General features: G+C 42.8%; 1 protein-coding gene across 1 annotated transcript in view; it reads left to right on the plus strand.

The window, feature by feature from the left end:
• Window positions 1-23,656, plus strand: part of BANK1 (B cell scaffold protein with ankyrin repeats 1) — a 195,340-nt gene that overhangs the window by 19,618 nt on the left and 152,066 nt on the right. The window contains exons 2-3 of the mRNA XM_069976799.1: window positions 10,402-10,800; window positions 21,140-21,273. Of these exons, the coding sequence (XP_069832900.1) occupies window positions 10,404-10,800; window positions 21,140-21,273 (531 nt within the window). The 5' untranslated portion in view covers window positions 10,402-10,403. The remainder of the gene's footprint in view (window positions 1-10,401; window positions 10,801-21,139; window positions 21,274-23,656) is intronic.

Genomic DNA, 23,656 nt, shown 5'->3' on the forward strand with positions numbered 1-23,656 from the left:
CACACACTAAAAAATAAAATAATGCGCTCAATTGAAATGAATGGAAAATTGGCCATCAGGGTACACACGACATAGAATAACGTCCGCAGTTGATTATGACCATCCAAATAATAAACATGAATAATAAATAATTTAAATTATTTACCACCTGTTTTTTGCAAAATACGACTGTATTTTACGAATATCACTGTATTTTGATATTTTGTTTACTGTGTGTGAAAACAGCCTAAGGGTAAGCAGAAAATCCGCTGCAATACGGTACGTGTGAAGCTACCCTTAGGGTTTGTTCACACTGAGCAAAACAAGCGGAATTCCGCCTGTCTCAGTGTCCCATAGAATGTCTATTGGAGAGCGCGCGCTCCTCCGCTGCCGTGGCTCTCCGCTTAAAGAAGTGACATGGGGTGATTCAACACGTAATTTACCAGATAACCCCTTTAACTATCCCATAAGGTATAGCAGCTTTCCCATTATAGGATCTACAGCCCCAAATACATTGACTTGAGGGGCCATTATGATATACACTCACCGGACATTTTATTAGGTACACCTATCCAACTGCACGTTACCACTTAATTTCTAATCAGCCAATCACATGGCGGCAACTAAGTGCATTTAGGCATGTAGACATGGTCAAGACAATCTCCTGCAGTTCAAACCGAGCATCAGTATGGGGAAGAAAGGTGATTTGAGTGCCTTTGAATGTGGCATGGTAGTTGGTGCCAGAAGGGCTGGTCTGAGTATTTCAGAAACTGCTGATCTACTGGGATTTTCACGCACAACCATCTCTAGGGTTTACAGAGAATGGTCCAAAAAAGAAAAAACATCCAGTGAGCGGCAGTTCTGTGGGCGGAAATGCTTTGTTGATGCCAGAGGTCAGAGGAGAATGGGCAGACTGGTTCGGGCTGATAGAAAGGCAACAGTGACTCAAATAGCCAACCGTTACAACCAAGGTAGGCAGAAGAGCATCTCTGAACGCACAGTACGTCGAACTTTGAGGCAGATGGGCTACAGCAGCAGAAGACCACACCGGGTGCCACTCCTTTCAGCTAAGAACAGGAAACTGAGGCTACAATTTGCCCAATCTCATCAAAATTGGACAGTAGAAGATTGGAAAAACGTTGCCTGGTCTGATGAGTCTCGATTTCTGCTGCGACATTCGGATGGTAGGGTCAGAATTTGGCGTCAACAACATGAAAGCATGGATCCATCCTGCTTTGTATCAACGGTTCAGGCTGGTGGTGGTGGCGTCATGGTGTGGGGAATATTTTCTTGGCACTCTTTGGGCCCCTTGGTACCAATTGAGCATCGTTGCAACGCCACAGCCTACCTGAGTATTGTTGCTGACCATGTCCATCCCTTTATGACCACAATGTACCCAACATCTGGTGGCTACTTTCAGCAGGATAATGCGCCATGTCATAAAGCTAGAATCATCAATGAGTTCACTGTACTCAAATGGCCTCCACAGTCACCAGATCTCAATCCAATAGAGCATCTTTGGGATGTGGTGGAACGGGAGATTCACATCATGGATGTGCAGCAGACAAATCTGCGGCAACTGTGTGATGCCATCATGTCAATATGGACCAAGGTGCTTCCAGCACCTTGTTGAATCTATGCCACGAAGAATTGAGGCAGTTCTGAGGCAAAAGGGGGTCCAACCCGTTACTAGCTTGGTGTACCTAATAAAGTGGCCGGTGAGTGTATGTATGCTGCTGTTTATAGCTTCTTTAAGATGCTTATGTTGGGTTGTTGGTTTTTTTTTGCTACCTTTATGTAATTTTTTGAAAGTTTATTAGCCTGGCATATGGCTAGGGGTTGACCTAATACGACAACCCCTTTAAGGCTATGATTAAAGAGGTTATCTGGGCAGGGAAGTTTCCAGGTATATGCCCAGGGAGGAGGTTAAAAAAACAAACAAAAACAAAACAATGACTGGCACTTACTTCCTATTACTGGCACTATTAGTCACTTACAAGCAGTATGTCATGGAAATAGTTATTGATTCTTTTGCTCATTTATTTACAGGGAATCTGTCACTAGGTTTATTCCACCTTAAATGAGGGCAGCATAAATTATTGACAGAAATGCTTAACATATCAGTGTATTACTTACATCATTCTGTTCATCCGTTCTCCTAATATGCAGGAGAATAGGATTCTTGCCACCCCCGCCCTCCAGCTGCTGATTGACAGTTTACTGCCTATACACAGGGTCGATAGATATCAGAAGCTGGTGGGTGGAGTTTTCTGCTTTTCATGAATATCTAGGACTACTGGGCACGTGCACATAATGGAGAGGGCTACTTATTGTCCATGTTATTCAGGAGGATATCTCCGGATCAGCTGCACAGAACAATGTAAGTGATACATCATTCTGCTCAGCTTCTCTGTCACTAGTTTATGCTACCCTTAGATAAGACGGTATAAACTTGCTGACAGAGTCTCTTTAAGTAAGGGTGATGGCTTCAGAATTTGTTCAAAACAGAAATTCTTTATAGTCATTGCTTCACTTTTAGTGGCACAGACTGAGAGAACTTATACTTTTAATAAAGAACTCTGACATGGCTGATGTTTCAAGATCTCCTGACGGCAGTTTGCAATTGACAAGAGAACATTTTATTCATCCATCTATAACCATACCGTCCCACAAATATATTTGAACAGCTCAATACCAGCAGAAGCGTCAAAAGAAAGTTTGGCTTTAAATTTTGTATCTGTTACAAATGTTGGAACAAAAGTTAAAAATGAAAAAAATTTAATTATATAAGCTTCTCAGCATTGTAAGTATTCAGTGTATCAGTTGTCTGACAAAGACATTTCAGCCAGTTCCTTTCTGCTTTTTTCTGCCACGGTTGATATGAGTGCAAGAGGAAATTCTTACATAAGAATAAGAGGAAATAGAAGTCACCACTAATGATAACAATTGCGGAATTGCAGCTACCAGTTACAAATTTTGTACGTTTCCATTAACCTCAGTATGAGACCTTCAAACCACCACATATCAGACCACGTGCGATTGCATAGAATGAAGCATAACAATGTACGTTGTTTAGTACTTGTGTAATGGCGACTGTACAAGCAGTAAAAGAGGTTGAATTTACAAGCGGAGTCCGCATAGGCATGAGCAGGCACTGGATACGCAGTGGATAAAAAACGGATGGAAAAAAACGATGCCTTTGTGTGCATCCGTTTTGATCCGTTTTTCTATTGACTTTCATTATAAAAAAAGAAAAACGGATCAAAAATAAAAATAATCAATAGTACAGGCGATTTTAAGAAACTTTGTAATTGGGTTTATTAGCCGAAAAATGCATTTTTATCATGAAAAAGCAATTTGAAGCTCTCCCCCTGTCTTCATTGTTCCCTATGGAGAGGGGAGAGACGAGGCACCAAAATAGGACAACAAAGAGTTAAGTTACAGCTACATCACCGGGCTATGTCAGCACTGACCTCTCTGACCTCTGAATAGGGGCTTTCACACAGGTCCTGCTGTGTAATCCTTTGTTCTCTGCTCTCTGCTGCCGACTAATCCCCCTCCTACCCCCTCCCCTCTCCATAGCTAAGACAGGATCCGACTGATGAAAAAGAGTCAAGATTTCCTGATTCTGAGCAGTGGATGACAGAAAGGAGAGAGATGGGAGGGGGGACCTGGGAAAATTCTTTTTAACCCCTTAAGGTCCAAGCCAATTTTCGTTTTTGCACTTTTGCTTTTTCCACTTTATGTTTAAAAGTCCATAGCGCTTGCATTTTTTCACTGAGAGACCCATATGAGTCCTTTTTTTTTTTTTTTTTGCGAAACCAATTGTACTTTGCAATGACAGGCTTTATTTTTCCATAACATATGCTGCGAAACCGGAAAAAATCATTTGCGCTGTCAAATTGAAAAAAAAAATGAAATTTGTTTGGATTTCGGGGAGTTTTGCATTTACGCCGTTTGCCCTGGGATAAAACTTCAAACGATTGTTACAAAATTCAAACCATTGTTAACAAATATACGTTCCTTAAAATTGCTCTATTCCCAGGCTTATAGCGCTTTTATGCTTTGGTCTATGGGGCTGTGTCAGGTGTCATTTTTTGTGCCATGATCTTTACTTTCAATCGGTACCTTGATTGCGCATATGCGACTTTTTGATCACTTTTTATAATTTTTTTTCTGGATTTGATGTGACCAAAAATGCGCAATTCTGCACTTTGGAATTCTTTGGCGCTTGCGCCATTTACCGTGCAAGATCAGGAATGTGATAATTTAATAGTTCGGGCGATTACGTGTGTGCCAATACTAAATATGTTTATTTATTCATTTATTTTTTTATTTATATTTTTAAAATGGGAAAAGGGGGGTGATTTGGACTTTTATTAGGGGAGGGGATTTTTTATTAATAAAAACACTTTTTTACTTTTTTTTTTTTTACATTAACTAGAAGTCCCCCTGGGGGACTTGTATATACACAGCAAAGATCCATTAGATCGGTGATACATTGCACCGGCCTGCTGCAGGCCAGTGCAATGTATTGCCGAGCCGGGATCAGCGTCATTGCGTCGCTGAGGCCCGGCACAGGCAGAAGAACGGATCCCCCCCCCCATTGATCGCATCGCGGGGGGGAGATCCATCCCACTAGACACCAGGGACATGAGGTCTGAAGCACTTCAATGCAGCTGTCAGGTTTGACAGCTGCATTGAAGTGCTTAATTACCCGGCACGGCGACGGGACCCATGCCAGCTAATAGAGGCGCTCCCCGGCTGCAGATATCAGCCCAGAGCAGCGCCGTTCAGAGCGGGGTCCCGGCGGGACCCCTCTCTGAACTCCCCACGCGGCACCATGGCGTACTAGGTACGTCATGGGTCGCTAAGAGGTGAAATGCAGATAATGGCTTATTTGCCTACTAAACCCAATTACAAAGTTTCTTAAAATCGCCTGTACTATTGATTTCTGAAAAAAAAAAAATTACGTACACAAAAGTAAGGTCAGCTACATTTTTGTGTACGTTAAAAAAAACGGATACGTTTTGATCCGTTTTTTTTTATAATGGAAGTCAACTGAAAAACGGATCAAAACAGATGCATCCGTTCTTGCAAAAAACAATGTTTGCAAAAAACAATTTTTTTTTCTCGCAAAAACGAATGAAAAAAACGGGTGGCAAAAACGTAGTGAGGACTTAACATCATGAAGTATTTGATCTTGGTACAACACAGGGGAATATTTACATAGAATATTCACAACAGTGCCTATAAGATTCCTTATGGCAGCACAATGGTCTCCTCAATCTTTATTTTTACATGGTGTGTGTACGTAATGTTGTCGAACGTTAGAGGCAACAATTGATCTAGCACTCCTTAAAGACTCCTTGAGTGCGCCTCTTCTGAAAGTTATTGCCTATAGTGACACTTTCCTGTTTATGTACATCAGTGGTACGGCCAGCTCCAGGTTCCTGCAGACCCTTAGGCGACAGAGCCTCAGCGTGCACCTCATCCATTCACTATCCACCATCATCCACACAATATGCACTATGAGACACCACTAACATACACAAACACACATTATTGACACTGACTGACCGACTGACTGACTAACACTGACTGACACAGACATTGACTAAAACAGACACACAGCACTCACAGCTTTTCTCCCTCTTCCTCTCTGTCCGGCTGCTCTCCACACTGTAAGGTTAAGGACCTTCAGGCCATGTGATCAGGTCCATCACCCTTTTCTCTCTCTCTGCAGGTCCTGCTCCCTCTCCTGTGTCTTCTGATGTTCAGCCCCTTACCCTGCACTACAGTCAGCGGGCTAAACATTAGAACCCCGGCCCCTTTCCCTCTCTGGGCCCCTAGAGTTGCTCTGGGCCCCCGGTACTTGCCCAGGTAAGCCCTGTGCTGATGCCAGCCCTGATCAGTGGAACAATCCTAGGTAGCCCTTTTTAGACAATTTTAACCATAAAATACTAGCTTCACACTTCTGCCATTTGGCACCACAGAATGGAGGCAGATGGTCCGTTCAACACCGGACACTAATTGATGCAGACAGATACCTGACAGATTCCATTGACCATTTATTTTGCAGGATTTGAGAGCTTGCAGTAATTTTTTGCCAGCTGTCAGCATGTAGAATAGAGCTGTCTGAGGTTGATCTTCTGTATAGAATAGTATAAGCTTTTTTATTCCACCGCATTCCCTGTTAGTAAGATATCGAAAAGGAAATATGATTCCTATTTTAAAATATCCTCATTAGGTACTAAGATAGTTTTCAAAATCAAGGTCGAGGTCAAAGTAATAATGACAGATTAGCAGGTCATCTGTATAATGACTAGAGATGAGCACAACTTGAGCATGCTCAAGTCCAATTTTTCGACATTTGATTACCGGTAGCTGAAAAAGTTGGATGCATCCCTACTTGGGGCAAAATTCCTTCTGCCAGGAGTCCCAGGGCCGGTCACGCGGTGCTTCACAATGAGGTAAGCAATGCTTGCTTGTGTCACGGCCGCGGCGGCTTCCCGCGTTCCGGGTCGCCGCCGTGACCGCCTCCTGTCCCATGCAGCCGCCGGGGTCCTTGTGTAGGGACCCGGCGCTGCTGCTAGTTCGGCCCCTGGGGCGCCTCACCTCTCCTCCGTTCCTGTCTCGGTCTGTGCCGGCCGGCGCGCGCGTCTCCGCCTCCTAGGGCGCGTGCGCGCCGGCTGTCTCAGATTTAAAGGGCCAGTCCGCCCTTAATTGGTTAGTTGCACCAATCGCTCCCCTATAAATCCCAGCATGCCCTGTCCCTCGGGTTGGAGCATCTACATGCTTCCCATAGCGTTTGGCCCAGCTCCCTGTTGTTCCTGACCTTAGTCCTTGTCCCTGGTTCCTGTCCTTAGTCCTTGTCCTTATCCTTGCCCGCTGCCTTCCCATTGTTCCTGAGTCCTGTCCGCCACCTGCGAGCACGCCTTCTGTCCTCTGCCTGCGCGATCTCCTGCCTACTGCTCCTGCCACGCCTCGCCTGCCGTCACCAGCAACCAAGCCAGGGGTAGCGACCTGGGGGTCGCCTGCCGCAGCAAGTCCGTCCCGCCTTGTGGCGGGCTCTGGTGAAAACCAGCGGTCCCTTAGACTCCGCTCCCTGGTGAGGTTAGTGCCATCGCTGGTGACGGTCCAGTGGATCCACTACTCCAGGCATTACAGTAGGCTCCAACCATGGATCCCGGCGAGGTGCCTGATCTCCGTGACGTCGCCAGAGTGGTCGCTCAACAGGCTCAGCAAATCCAGCAATTGACTGCCGCCCTACAGCAGCATACTACAGCCCAGCGCCTATCACCACCTGCAGCTACCTCGAGACTTCTACTGGCTCTCCCAAGCAAATACTCTGGTGACTCCAAGTTGTGCAGAGGATTCCTGACTCAATGCACTATGTATATCGAACTTCTAAGCAATCAGTTTCCCACTGAGCGCTCTAAAGTGGCTTTCATCATCAGCCTATTAGAGGGTAGAGCTCTGGCCTGGGCCACGCCGCTGTGGGACCGAGATGACCCTGCTGCTGCCAATCTCCGAACCTTCTTATTCGAGTTTCGCTCCGTCTTTGAGGAACCTGCCCATGCTTCTTCAGCTGAAACTGCTCTCCTCAACCTCTCTCAAGGGAGCTCCTTTGTTGGCGATTACGCCATCCAGTTCCGTACCCTGGCGGCTGAATTGGACTGGAATGAAGCTGCTCTAATAGCCACCTTCAAGAAGGGCCTGTCTAGTCGGGTGAGAGACGTGCTTTCCGCCCGAGACCTACCCACCTCCCTGAACGAACTCATCCTACTGGCCACCAGAGTTGATACTCGTTTTTCGGAGAGGGAGGAGGAGGTTCGGCATGAACATCTACTAGGCTTGCCCCGTCGCCATCACCAGCTGGCGCCGGTTTTCCAGAATCCTGACTTTCCGGTGCCCCAGCCCTCCCCTAAGATTCCTATGCAGGTGGAACGGGCTCACCTGACGCCTGATGAAAGAATTCGTTGTCTGGAGCTGAATCTCTGCCTCTACTGCGGTGGTTCGGATCACTTTCGGCTGAGATGTCCCCTACGTCCCCAAACGTCCGGGAAATGCTCGCACCTAGGTCCGGTGGGACAGGTGTCCCTAGGCGTGAACGCTACCTTTCCAAGTTTGTCTATGCCGGTTTCCATCCAGACACCCTCAGGACAAAATCACCAGACTACTGCCTTTCTCGATTCTGGGTCAGCAGGCAGTTTTATTGCGGCAACATTGGTCCAAAGATGGCGGCTACCCGTGATCCAACTAGCCAGGCCCTTGACTATCTCCTCGGTCACGGGCGAGATTCTTACCGACCAGATATATTTCCAGACCGCACCTCTAGTCCTCCAGGCGGGTCCTTTACATCAGGAAAAGATATCCTTCTACGTCCTGCCCCATTCATCCCCCGCCATCCTCCTGGGACTCCCTTGGCTGCAATTACATGCTCCTAAGCTGGACTGGAGAACCGGGGAGATTATCAGTTGGGGTCAGGACTGTTCCAACCAGTGTCTCAAGTCACCTCAGACCAAGTACTCGGTGTCGTCACCTGACCCCGCCAAGCCTCTATCCGGCCTACCGGCAGAAGACCAAGACTTGGCGGATGCCTTCTCTGCCGAGAAGGATCTCATCCACAAACCCACATCCCCTCGCCACAGTATACCTCCTGATCGCCTAGTACCAGTCGTCACCTCTACTCTTCAGAGAATACCCCCCGGAAAGACCCATGTTCACCCTGTGCTTCGAAGAGGGATTTTGAAGTGGGGACATTCCTCATTGGAGGCCGGGCACCCTGGAGTCCGAAAGACCGGGCAACGGATCTCCCGCCACTACTGGTGGCCCAGTTTGTTCCAAGATGTCAAAGACTTTGTGGCTTCCTGTGCCATTTGCAGGCAAGAAAGAGGGGGAGGCCAAAGGGGGGGGTACTGTCACGGCCGCGGCGGCTTCCCGCGTTCCGGGTCGCCGCCGCGACCGCCTCCTGTCCCATGCAGCCGCCGGGGTCCTTGTGTAGGGACCCGGCGCTGCTGCTAGTTCAGCCCCTGGGGCGCCTTACCTCTCCTCCGTTCCTGTCTCGGTCTGTGCCGGCCGGCGCGCGCGTCCCCGCCTCCTAGGGCGCGCGCGCGCCGACTGTCTCAGATTTAAAGGCCCAGTCCGCCCTTAATTGGTTAGTTGCACCAATCACTCCCCTATAAATCCCAGCATGCCCTGTCCCTCGGGTTGGAGCCTCTACATGCTTCCCATAGCGTTTGGCCCAGCTCCCTGTTGTTCCTGACCTTAGTCCTTGTCCCTGGTTCCTGTCCTTAGTCCTTGTCCCTATCCTTGCCCGCTGCCTTCCCATTGTTCCTGAGTCCTGTCCGCCACCTGCGAGCACGCCTTCTGTCCTCTGCCTGCGCGATCTCCTGCCTACTGCTCCTGCCACGCCTCGCCTGCCGTCACCAGCAACCAAGCCAGGGGTAGCGACCTGGGGGTCGCCTGCCGCAGCAAGTCCATCCCGCCTTGCGGCGGGCTCTGGTGAAAACCAGCGGCCCCTTAGACTCCGCTCCCTGGTGAGGTTAGTGCCATCGCTGGTGACGGTCCAGTGGATCCACTACTCCAGGCGTTACAGCTTGTTATTTTCTCCCCTGTCCCTGCTGGCTGTCACATTTTAGAAACAGCCAGACTTCTCCTTTAAGTGTTGCGGGAGAGTCCTTGACAACTTTTACCTCTCTTATCTTGCCAATTTTTCCTGTCTGGATTAGGAAACTGGATAGGTGTTCACACTCCTGTGGTCAAACCAGGATTAACTAAAATGCTCAAGCCCTCTGGAAACAGAAAGGGTTGGACTTTGGGAGAAGCAAACTCTATCATGCATTACATGTGACCACTGGGTGTGGCGAATACAAAGCAGATTTAACCCATGTTTTCCATTATACTACAGTGTATGCAGTACTTGTACCTCTCTTATCTTGCCAATTTTTCCTGTCTGGATTAGGAACCTGGATAGGTGTTCACACTCCTGTGGTCAAACCAGGATTAACTAGAAAGCTCAAGCCCTCTGGAAACACAGAGGGTTGGACTTTGGGAGAAGGAAGGTTATGTGACCAAACTCTATCATGCATTACATGTGACCACTGGGTGTGGTGAATACAAAGCAGATTTAACCCATGTTTTCCATGTTTACTACAGTGTATGCAGTACTTGCAGTGTTTAGCAGTGTGACAGGCAAAACGACTTACGATACCCAGATACTTTTCCAAAAATTTCTTAGCTACGCAACCACTTTACACTTTTGGATGTGGGTGCCAGGACAGTAGAATAGTTTGCATATTATTAGTATAGTTATGTCTTGTCTATGATTACATTTTTAATCAATGCAAAATCCCAAAGAGTTAACTGACTTTCTATGATAGTAATAATGAGGCTTAATATTCTATTCCATCTTTTCAGAAATGACAAAAAATCTTCTAGTGATTTATGAAGGGAGTGGAGAAGAATGGGCCGTATATCTGAAGAAATTGCTGACATCGCATCTACAGATTGATGATGTATTTCTTTATGATGTGAACTGTGAATCAAATGAAGTGGTGGAAGACCTCACCGGCTCTACGTGGCAGTGTAAGCTGCTTGTCTTGACAAGAGATATTCTAAAGATCTTCTACGAAAATCGGAGTAGGAATTTCTTTGCACTTTTGCAGCCCTCGCACAGAGTGGTCCTGATGCTTTGTGGAGTAGATTCACCTGAGGGACTTTATGAACTCTTTCCTTTTGAAAGAGATTGTTATGTCATCCTGCCAGATCAGGATCCCCAGGATTACCTCTCCACTGTGTCCAATGTTTTGAATGAAGGTAAGGTGATGTTATTGTCATAGTTCAATGTTAGATTTACTTTTATAATATGTGAATGAAAAAAATCAACAAAAACGGAAAATAGGCATGTAAAAAATTTTAATGCTGAGGAAAAATCGCCCGATTTATTAATTTATTTCATCCCTGATGCCTCACAGTAAACGGCGTAAGAGCCAAAAAATTCCAAAGGGCAAAATTGCACATTTTTAGTTGCATCAAATCCAGAAAAATTGTAATAAAAAGCAATCAAAAAGTCATATATGCGCAATCAAGGTACCGATAGAAAGTACAGATCATGGCGCAAAAAAAGACACCTCACACAGTCCCATAGACCAAAGGATAAAAGCGCTATAAGCCTGGGAATAGAGCAATTTTAAGAATTATTTATTCTTTAAAAAAGGTTTTATATTTTTAAAAGCCATCAAATAAAATAAAAGTTACACAAGTTACATATCGTAGTAATCATTACAACTTCAGGAACATATATAACAAGACAGTTTTACCCTAGGGCAAACGGCATAAACACATAACCTCCCCAAATGAAAAAAAAAAAGAAGGCTGCCATTGCAAAGTACAATTAGTGGTGCAAAAAATAAGGGCTCATGTGGGTCTGTAGGTGAAAAAATACAAGAGCTATGGCCTTTTAAAAGCGAGAAAGAAGAAACGAAACTGCAAAAACGAAAATTAGCCCGGTCCTGAAGGAGTTAAAGATGGCCTCCTGTCATCTTTATAAACCACAATATGTTATGCATAGAACAACATTTTAGTGCAGTTAAAGGGGTTTTCCAGGCAGAATTGACTGCACTGATCAGCTTTTTAATGCCTGACCTACACATTAAACAGGGCCAGAGGCAGTTAAAGGGGTAATCCGGATAGTAAAAACAATTTTCCAAACAATCCCCCTTCCCAATACCACCCTATGTCTAATATATATGTATAACCTATCTTGCACTTTTTCCATGTTTTTTCTAATATTTACCCGCTCTAGATGTCTAAAATCATTGTCTCTGTGTGCACTCTGACAACACGCTGCTCCCCTCTTCCGCCCTCCCTATGTTGACACAGGACATGTGATCTCCTCTCTGAGGGCTGGGTTAGCTGTCTATTGACTCGGTAACTCGACCCCCAGTAGACATTGTCTGCATCATCTCTATGCACCTGTGCTGCTTCTATAGACTTACATGTGTTCCTTAGCCTAGGTTTCTCTAATATGAAAAGTTATAGTTCTATCTCTGCTTGCTGTCAGTGAATGCAGGCATACGTACCTGTCTTTGTCATAGCTCTGTATATTGTAAGTGTTATGGATGTTCTAAGAGTCTGGATGGAACTAGAATGTTTTTATTCACAGTCAGCAAGCAGAGATCTAAACCTACACTACACCCCTCACCCCTGGTAAACAGATACTCGTTATGCAGCACATAACTACACCATGCGCGTCAGCTCTGCTACATCATCAACTAGTATGGAATACATACTGAGGGGATGTGATGAAAAATCAGTGAAAAAAACAGTTCTATGTTTACTGTGTAATAATAATGACAGCAGTGGGCAGGAAAGAAAGCTAAGGGGGCGAGTACACAACCAGACCAATCAGGGAAATGCATGATGGGAAATGTAGTTTCCTGGCCGGCGCCATCTTGGATATAGATCGGCTTTTAGAAAAACTTGTAACTCAGGAATGGCAGAAGTTAGAAAGACAGGAGACGGCTCAAAATACTTATTTTTTTTTTTTTAGCTTTTAGCATTTTTTGAGCATTTTTTTCTCTACATAATAATATATACATTATATCAATCCAAAATAAAAAAATAAAATAAAACAAGTCTAAATTGAAGAAGTTGAACTAGGATTTGGGCAGCCAAATTGCACTGCAAGAAAGCATGTTGTTCACTGTAGGAGACTCTTATGTATCTGAGGGAGAAAAAATCCTAAGCATTAATTTTCTCCAGCCTCCAGCTGATTACTTTGGCCAAGCATCATTAGATGCTGGAAATGATTCCTAATGGTTAGATGTAGCTCAATGCAGCACTCACTGCAGGCTTTTTGCTTATAGCTTTGTACACCCAGTAGATACAGTACTAGACGCCCACGCAAAATGCAACAAGCTGCTGGAATAAACATGAGGGATTTTGGTGACTAACCAAATTAATAAATGTGGATTTGTATTGCTGTAAGGAAGTAGCATGCATAATTTACAAGTATAGATTTGCAGCAGCATTTGATATGGAACTGTTAATATACAGTACGGAAGAGTCACAGTCTATGGGGCTCAACTAGCAATTTATTAAATCCTTCTCATGAAAAGTAGAAAAATAGATTTACTGAAGATATAGACAACAAGTAGATCACTTGGTTTCGTATAGTTTCCGCAATGGTAAATAGAATCTGATCAAACAACAACTTGTCATCATCCAATCAACACAACACATGTGGCCCATTGTTACAGCAAAACTATCACCCCAAAAAATGTGCATTGAACTTTTAGCAGTAAGATTCTTCTAACAGCCAACTACATGTTAGGCTGGGTTCACACTACGTTTTTGCAGTCCGTTTTTTTCATCCGTTTTTTCGCAAAATGGAATGGCATCCGTGTTAATCCTTTTTTCCATTAAATTCTATTTTTTTTTTTAAAAAAAACGGATCCCTTTTGTTCCGTTTTTTTAACAGACACAAAAATGAGGTTGACTATGTATTTGTATCCGTTAAAAAAAAAACAACAGATCCGTTCTGATCTGTTTTTTTTTTTAAATAATGAAATTCAATGATAAAAAGGTTTCAAAACAGATGCCCACACATGCATCCGATTTTTCCACCCATTTTTCATCCGTTTTTTGCAAAAACGTAGTGTGAACCCAGCCTTAAAGGGAACCAATCACCTAAAAATCACCTATTAACCTATGGAAATGTGCTCTTACATCACCCAGCACACTTCACACACATATTTTTCTACCCTCCGTCCCTAAAACTTAGGAGCCAAAAACTCACTTTTTAAAATTGGCGCGCTGTATTCAAATAAGCTTGAGGTAGTCACAGTCCGCTATCCGGTAGTCACAGTCCCTTGGGCGTTCCTCTCCATCCACTGGGCATCCTTGGCTGTAATCCCGCCCCTCTGGGCGTGATTTAAAATTGCTGTGTCGGTGTGCCTTTGTTCCCTCCATGCCGCAGTACAGCGGGTCCGATCCGTGTTGTACTGTGCATGTGCGGCATGGTAAAAACATAGGCACACCGTCGAGAGAGGCACGTCTGTGTGACATCACATGTATTTTTATGTATTTTGAATCACGCCCAGAGGGGCAGGATTACAGCCAAGAGGATGCAGAGGAACACCCAAGGGACTGTGTCTACCATATAGCGGCTCACGCCCAATGACTACCTGGAGTTTATTTGAATACAGCGCGCCAATTTTAAAGAGATCGGGAGATCTTCCACAGAGGGCCGATGGGCCCGTCCCCAGTGCTTCATGCCAGGCCGGTGCACAGTGACCGGGTGGCGGTTCAAAAAAGGACCATGGCACCAACATCCATGTGCCAGCACCGGTCTATTCATGTAAAAAACTACGAAGTGATTTACCCAGTGGGAAATCTAGATATGTACAAAAGAGAAAGGGCACTCAACATATTACATGGTCTTCTTTTTTTCTAAACGTATATAAAAATTTTAAGGACATACAGAGCAGCTTGGCGAACGCCAAACACCTGAGAAACAAAGTGCTACACCTGTTTACGCCTGCCATGTTTGAATAAAAAAAAGATAGCGCTATACAGTGAGTGCCCTTTCTCTTTTCAACATATCTGGATTGTTCATTGTATTTGCTGACATCTGGCAATGGCAAGGGAGCAGGACAGGTGAGTATACATGACTTACTTTTTAATAGAAGTAATAACAAATCTTTGGCACTTTCTGGCACCAGTTGATTTAAAAAGAAAAAAATTTGGGTGAACAACCCCTTTAAACTTTTGTATTGTACTCACATATTGTATGTGCAGTAGATCCTCTGCAATGCCAGTATACTTCAGTGTTCTCCTTACTGTTCACCTTTAGGCTATGTTCACACTACGTATGAGAGTTGCCATTCCGTGACCCCGGCGCATTAGCGCGCGCCCGCATCAGAGCTTACAATAGCCCACAGTGAAGCGAGCGGCTGGAGCGCTCGCTTCACTGTGTGAACTGACAGGTCTTCCTGCGGCCGGAATTCACAGAATTCCGGCCGCAGAAAACTGACTTGTCAGTTTTTTTCGGCGCCGCACAGATCCCGTCCGGAGCGCATACGATGTGTGTATGCTCCGGCCGGGATCCAATTGCACACAAGGCTATGTCCCACCCCGCAAAACTACGGCCATAGTTCTGCGGCGAGAACTACGGCCGTAGTTTTACGTAGTGTGAACATAGCCTTAGTAGAGGAGACTATGTAGAAGGCAGTACAGGCATGGTCTGATGACACAGTTTAACGCTTGAAACTGCTGCGTTCACTCTACAACCTCCCAAATGACGCATGGACATCACACTTTAAAGCATCCTGTATTATCAGTCTATTTTTGAGCCTATTACAAGTCTTCTCTGTTATTTGCTACCAAATAGAGCTTTCTCTTTGTGGAGGCACATTCATGTTTTGGTAAAGTAGTAGTGTTCAGACTTTTACAGAGAGTAGGGAAAATGGTATCAAATGTCAGAGCCATCAAAAACACATAATACTGTCAAGTTGTATGAATGGGAATTTATTCATGAGGACGCATGTGGCATTTTAAATGTAAAATAATGCACCAGAAAAAAACCCACAGAAGCACTCTATCCGAATATAGTCTGAAACGTCAACTATTGAAAGCATCACTTTTTAAATGTATTTCTTGTTTTTCTTTCAAATCAACTGGTTTCAGAAAGTTATATTTATTTGTGATTTACTTCTATTTAAAAATCTCAAGTCTTCCCATACTTATCAACTGCTGTATGTCCTGCAGGAAATGTTGTTTTCTTTTCAGTCTGACACAGTGCTCTCTGCTGCCACCTCTGTCTGAGACAGGAACTGTCCAAGGCAGGAGAGTTTTTCTATGGGGATTTGCTACTGCTGTGGGTAGTTCCTGTCTTGGACAGAGGTGGCAGCAGAGAGCACTGTCAGACTTAAAAGAAAACAACATTTCCTGCAGGACATACAGCATGTGATAAGTATAGGAAGACTTGAGATTTTTAAATAGAAGTAAATTACAAATATATATATAACTTTCTAAAACCAGTTGATTTGAAAGAAAAAGATTTTAGCTTGAGTACCCGTTTAAGAATTTATATATTTCAGTTTGCAAAAAGTGTTAGCGGAATTTTACAAAAATTTAGTAGGTCCTGCAGGTCATGTATTGTGTCATTTAATTTTTTTAGTAATTTTTTTTATACCCAAATCAATCCATGCTAAGCAGACTAATTTTGTATTTTAGTAGTTTATATCACGTTCTTCATAAATCATTTTATAGTAAACAGGTCGTAATCCTACTCTGTAATCTGCTTTACCAGCACCAGCTCCTTATTGTGAAACTGAACCACAAAGGGAGATTTACAATCGATCTTCACACACCATAAAGTTAAGGTAAAATATGGCAGTATTCTCAACATAATAATGCGCTCCATTGAAGTCAATGGGAAATAGGACAGCAGCCCGCACACCGTGTAGAATATCTGCCGTAATTGATTATGACTGTCGGAATAATGAACATGCTCATTATTTACCACCTCTCTTTGCAAAATAAAGCCATTCAAAAAAAAAAAAAAAAAATTCACACGTTTTATACACAAAATGTATTCACACATTTTATACACAAAATGACGGATGTATTTTTCTATTATTTTACTGCGTGTGAACCTAACCTCACTGTGCACTATAGTACACTAGTGGAAATAATTCTACATTTGAAGTATGTTAAACTTCAAATTTTGCCTAGATTAGACGTATTTATCTTAATAAAGGTGGCCTTACACATTAGATAAAATATGTCACCAAAGGAAACGTAAGCTGCAATCAGAGGTGTCTAGTATCTCTTTATTAAAGGGGTACTCCAGTGAAATTTTTTTCCTTCAAATCAACTGGTTTCCCAAAGTTATGTAGATTTGTAATTTGCTTCTGTTTAAATATCTCAAGTCTTCCAATACTTATCAGCTACTGTATGCCCTGCAAGAAATGTTGTTGTTTTTTTTCCTCAGTCTGACACAGTGCTCCCTGCTGCCACCTCTGTCCATGTCCGGAACTGTCCAGAGCAGCAGCAAATCCCCACAGATTACCACTCCTGCTCTAGACAGTTCCTGTCTTGGACAGAGGTGGCAGCAGAGAGCACTGTGTAAGACTCAAAAGCATACACCACTTCCTGTAGGACATACAGCAGCTGATAAGTACTGGAAGACTTGAGATTTTTAAATAGAAGTAAATTACAAATCTATATAACTTTCTTTAACCAGTTGATTTGAAAGAAAAAGATTTTTGCTTGAGTATTGGATAACACCTTTAGACCATGTTCACACAGTATATTTTTTAAGACCGCCGTTATTGGCGAATAAAACAATGGCCGTTCTTACCTTAAAATAATTCACCGTACTGCACTCTATGGAAACAGCGGCTGTTGTTCGCGCAATGTATTGAACAGCGGCCGTTGTTCCCCTAGGTCCGCACAAATAAATGACTTGTCAATTATTTGCGGTCGGTACGGTCGGTAGTTTAGGAACAACAGCCATTGTTCCCGCTTCGATCACACAATGTATGGCCGTTCTTACGGCCTTACATTGGGTAGACTTCAATGGTCAATTGGATTGCAGACACACCCAAACCTGCCCGTAGTCCAATTCAAATAAAATTATGTTCCTGGTAATATCGGCCACAGGGACATGTCAGACAACGGCCATTGTTTATACACCGTGTGAACATTGCCTTAAAAAAAACTTGCACGACCAGTCTGAGCGTACATATATTTCGAGAGTTGGGGGAAATCACTATCAGCTATGGTAAAGACACCGTTGACCTAATTGTAAGCTACCACAGTGGCTGTGATCTATACACTCTACTGGGCACTATGTTTTTTTTTGTTTGTTTTTTTTCAAAATCAAAGAGGAGCTAGAAAGGAATCATGGTTGAGAACGACAACTTGCAGAGATGGCCTGTAATTTATCCATAATGCAAACATTGTATGTCAATTATTAATAATGAGGGTAGCTTTTTCCTGTTAGCCTGCAGTGTTTTAAAGCTAATATTTCATTCATGTCTAGCCAATAATGGAGCCTCTCTGGAGAGCTCACCCATACTTACAGCTTAGAAACAGGCTGCTCCGTGCACTTTTTCTTGCCGCATAAGCACACATTATATGGATAATATCTTTAATATAACTCCTTCTAAATGGAACACTCATTGACCTTAATTTTTTTTAACTAATGCAGATGTGGTTAAAATAATTTAATATATCGCCTAGTATTGTCGAGTCTTAAAATAGCTTTAAACCCTTCCCGACTTTAAGCTAGATTTTTATTTTTTTGCTAAAATTTTTATTGCTTTCACAATAGTATTTTTTTTGTAATTTAAATTTTTTATTCAGTTCAAAATGTACACATTATATTCACGATACAAAACAAAACATAACAAAACACACAAAAATATAACAAAAATAAGTTTAATATAAATATTTTTTAAGTATTTTTTACATTAGTATTTGTTTTTTATCAGCGCCTTCTTGTGTTAATGTTACTTTTTGTTTGCCTTTTATTCATTTTTTTCTGGTATATGGTTTAATTAAAAAAAAAAAATCACAAAAATGGGCAATTCTGATGTTTATTTTATTTCTTTGCCTATGCCATTCACTGTAATAAATTCCTAATGTTATATTTCAATAGTTTTTTTTTTTTTAAGGAAAGGATGATTATATATTTAGTTATTTATTTCTTTTACACTTTAAGTCACCCTAAGAGTCGTTTAGTTATTTATATAGATCAATGCAATATATATGTACTGCATTGATCTAGCAAATTGGCACCTGCGACAGACTATACTACCAATTTGTCATGGAAGTCAGGGAGGTCTAGTGACTGCTTCCATCTGCCATAAAAAACAATTGTCACCTGCAATTGCATTATGGGGGTGATAATGAGACCATTGATTCACCAGTAAAATACAAATGTATGTATAGATGCCATGATCTGCATCTCAAAATTACTTTGAGGTGGTGTTGATCAGATCACTGAATCAACAATGATATACAATATAACTGTATACATGATGCTATTATTATTGTTTTGGCATCTAAGTTAAATGGCCGTCATCAAACTGACATTAGCAGAAGAAGTCAGCCGCAGATTAGTGTTGAACCATCTCTGATGGTGCTCGGTAACCTTCAATAACTTACAGCCGATCGTTACAGCTCCCACAGAAACCCAATAAATCTATTTAATTTGTTTTCTTCTAATTTTTGTATATTTTATATCTTCGGGGATGTTTAAACATAATTTTTGTTGTAATTTTTGTATATTTTAATAGTTTTCTGCAAAACACATTAGAAATCTGGTGGGATACCTGCAATTGCCAGAAATCCTGCCGGAGTTGTATGTGTTTTGTAGAAAGCTATTACATTTCTTTTTTTAATTCTGGATTTTTATAATTTTGTTGAAACATCCCCTGAAGGAACAAAATATACAAAAATTAAAACATAAAAAAATTAAATATGACAATGATCGTTCGGCCTCCGTTATATTAACCAGGCACCCTCTGCTCTGCCGAAGAGACGTCCCCTGGAGCATTGACGACTTAAGTAAAGAGGACTTGAGCATTTTGGGACTCACTGAACTTTATGGCAGATAGCAGCCAGCACCCACCAAGTCCGCGCCATACTCCACCTGACCCGTGACATAACTGTTCATCATAGATTGGTGGGATATCCAGGATTAGAAGCTCCTTTTCAATCCTTCAGTTTCATTCAGAGGACCTGCTGCACTTTCTATGCATTTCTATGACACTCACATTGAGTATCCTACAGGGATACATAGAACGAATGAATCACCGTCCTCACAAAAGATGCTTTGTGATTTAAAGAGACTGTCAGTAGGTTTAGGCTGCCCTATCTTAGGGCAGCATAAAATAGTGACATGGAAGCTGGACAGAATGATGTATCACTTACATTGTTCTGTGCAGCTGATCCAGAGATATCCTCCTGAATAATATGGACAATAAGTAGTCCTGTGCATGTGCCCAGTCGTTCTGGATATTCATGAGAAGCAGAAAACTCCGCCCACCAGCTATCCATGCTGTGTATAGGCAGTCAGCTGTCAATCAGCAGCTGGAGGGCGGGGGGAGGGGTGTGGCAATAATTCTTTTCTCCTGCATATTAGGAGAATGGCTGAACAGAATTATGTAAGTAACACACTGATTTCTTCAGCATTTCCGTTAATAGTTTATGCTGCGTTAAACTAAGACAGCATAAACCTAGTGACAGATTCCCTTTAAGGAGTGTAAGTGTATTTCATGTGACTGATATTCTGAAATTTTGCCACAATTTTAGCTATGCCTTTTTTATACTGAGGCCACACTCTCTTTTGCAGAGGCCCCACCCTTTACGTTGGACTAGGATAGGCTATCAATAGTTGATGGTTGGGTTCCCAACACGTGCTGATCAGCTGTTTGGTACCCACAGTGCAATGAGAACCGAGCCAGAAGCAGCTGACTAATTTCCCTATGTAGTGGCAGCACCAATATACTGCAGCCTCATCTTCTATTCACTTCATTAGGAGCTGAGGCTGCATTATACTGTTGTCCTCACCCCAACCATCAACTATCGATCACCTATCCTGCGGATAGACTATCAATTGTTTTATTCTTGACAACCCTTTTAGGTAAAAGGGGAAGAATTGACAATAATATCAATAGTATTTTTTTTTTATGGAAACACCATTAAGAATTCCTTTTCAAATGTTGTAGCATATTATTACCAGCTAAGACATTGCTAAATTATGTGACAATTACTTTAGCATTGACAAATGACATAATGTATTATGGTGTCCCATGGGAGAAACCCTTCATGTTTCACCTCCAATAAGTAATTGCTCCTATATGCGGTGTGTGGACATAATACAGGGATCCATCTTGGATGAATTGTTGGAAAGACAATATTGTGGTTCCAAATCATTTAGAAACATAGAAGATTGTTGGCAGAAAAAGACCACTGGGTCCATCTAGTCTGCCCTTTTAGTATTTCCATTCACAGACAATCTGCTCAAACTTATTTTATTAGATATTTTTGGTTCATTAACATGTAAACAATTACGTTATATATTAATATAAAACACTTATTTATTTGGCTGGTCCTAAAAATGTCTGTAATTTAATTTTAGAGCATGGTGATAGGACTCTAAGCCCATCAGTGAGGACAACTGAAGCTTCCACTCGGACCAGTATTGTACAAGAAGACATAACAAGTTTTCAACCATCTTCAGTATTAGCATTACCAAAGAGAATATCATGTGAGGTAGGAGTTTACTGTGACATAAATATATATCCTATGTATCATATGTATATCTCTACCAAAATACCAAAATATACAATAGGCTTCAATTGCTCTCATGTTTCACTATGTGCCTTCTTTTTAAGGGTGCGTTCACACGTACAGGATCTGCAGCAGATTTGAAGTTGCAGATTCAAAGCAAATCAAATCTGCACCATCAAATCTGCTGCAGATCTGCTGTAGATCTTGTACATTTGAACACACCCTAAGGCTATGTTCACACAACATAAATTTTCAATTAATCACGCCACAAAATTGCGACACTGGCCGTGATTAATTGAAAATTTACATTGCACTAAAGTCAATGGAATCCCAGCCAGAGTGTATACACAGAGGGGGAGATTTATCAAACATGGTTTAAAGTGAAACTGGCTCAGTTGCCCCTAGCAACCAATCAGATTCCACCTTTCATTTTCCAAAGAGTCTGTGAGGAGTGAAAGTTGGAATCTGATTGGTTGCTTGGGGCAACTGGGCTAGTTTAACTTTACACTATGTTTGATAAATCTCCCCCATAGTATACTCTCCATCCTGGATTCTAAACAGCCACAGCGAAAACTGACATGTCAGTTTTGTGTGGCTGCTATTCATTGAATTGCGGACGCACAACACTGACAGTTCACACAATGTAGAGTGCGGCAGAGTACATTGTCTGCTATGGGTAATTTGGATGCAGGCATACACGAATGTGTCCGCATCCCAATTCTAAAGAAATTAAGTTTATCCGGCCGATACTGCAGAAATGGCTGGGATGAACTTCACTGACACCGGCCGTTCTGTGACACAGAACGGCTGGTATCTTGCATAGTTTGAACCAGGCCTTAAAGGGAACCAATCAGCCCAATCGGGCCACCCCTGAACTGCTGTATACAACTCCTGCTGCAGTAGCTTTATATCCGAAAAAAAGCAGTTTAATCCTCCAGGCGCGTGACAGGCAGAGGCGGGGAAGTCGTAACCGGGCGGCTCCCTGCCTGTATCTAGTCACCGTGCTCTGCCTGTCAGCACCCTCGGAGGGGATGATTGAGGTCCCTTACTGTCCTCTCTGCCTGTCAATCATCCCTCGGAGCGCGCTGACAGGCAGAGAGCGGTGACTACATACGGGTAGGGAGCCACCCAGATGACTACCTCCCCGCCGCTGCCTGTCACGCACCCGGGGGATTAAACTGCTTTGTTTCGGGTATACAGCTCCTGATGCAGCCACAGCTGGTACGTGCTGCAGCTGCTGCAGGAGCTGTATACAGCAGTTCAGGGAACCATATCAGCTCGATTGGGCTGATTGGTTCTCTTTAATGTGTATACAATACAGTGTCTGCTCTTGTCCCATTCTCTAGTGGTATCAGTATCACTCGCTGATGCCTGGTAGCATAATAATACAAGCAGGTGCCCTTCTAGGTAATTTTGAAGTCACAGTAATTAAATGCTAAGGCATGCTTTGATCTTTTTGGCCTATTGAGAAACTATTGAGAATATGTACCACTTCCCTTGATGGTGCTGTGATATATGCCCAGGAACAGGTTAGCTTCACATGACATAGAATGGGATCTGTATGCTTATTACAGATAGAGGCTATGTTCACGCGACATTTTTTAATACATCAATTATGTTACTCTTCTGGTTAAGGAGCCAGAATGCAGGAAGGAGCACTAAGCCTGCTTTGTGAATGCGATCAAGTTTAAGTGTAACTTACATTTCAGAGTCATTTTTCAGAAAACAATAAATATCTATAGTACAAGCGATTGTAAGAAACTCAGTAAAAGGTTTTATTTAGCAAAAGCATTTCCTTCTGTATTTAAAAAACAGTTTTTGTTAACCCCCCCCCCCAACCACTTTAGAAGAAACAGGATTGAAGTGTCCATGATGCTCTATGGAGAGGGGAGGGGTTGAGAGGAATAAGTGAGCATGGAGGAGAGAAATAGCAGTCCTGCGCAGCACAACATCCTGCAATCTTCCTTCATCAAGTTCCTAGATAAGCACTGACCTTTCTGACCCCTGAATCCAGCATTTTAGATGCCCAGACAGTGTATAAAAAGCTGACCTTCATGTCTCTTCTCCCTGCTCACTGATCTCCCTCGGCCCCTCCCCCATCCATAAGATATAATGGACACAGCAGAACCCGTCTTCACTGGCTTCTCTGTAATGAAGACGGATTTGCCTGATAATGCAGAGATAAGAAGTGAGGGTGAGAGGCTGGGAAACTGCTTTTTGAGTACCGAAAGAGGCTTTTTTGCCTAATAAAACCTATTACAGAGTTTATTAAAATCGCTTGAAGTATTGACTTGTGCAAAAAACAAACAAAAAAACCCCCAACAACATGACAGTTACACTTAAAGGCTATGTTTAAACTATGTAT

This window comes from Dendropsophus ebraccatus, chromosome 7 (genome assembly GCF_027789765.1).
Source record: "Dendropsophus ebraccatus isolate aDenEbr1 chromosome 7, aDenEbr1.pat, whole genome shotgun sequence".
Taxonomy (NCBI): domain Eukaryota; kingdom Metazoa; phylum Chordata; class Amphibia; order Anura; family Hylidae; genus Dendropsophus; species Dendropsophus ebraccatus.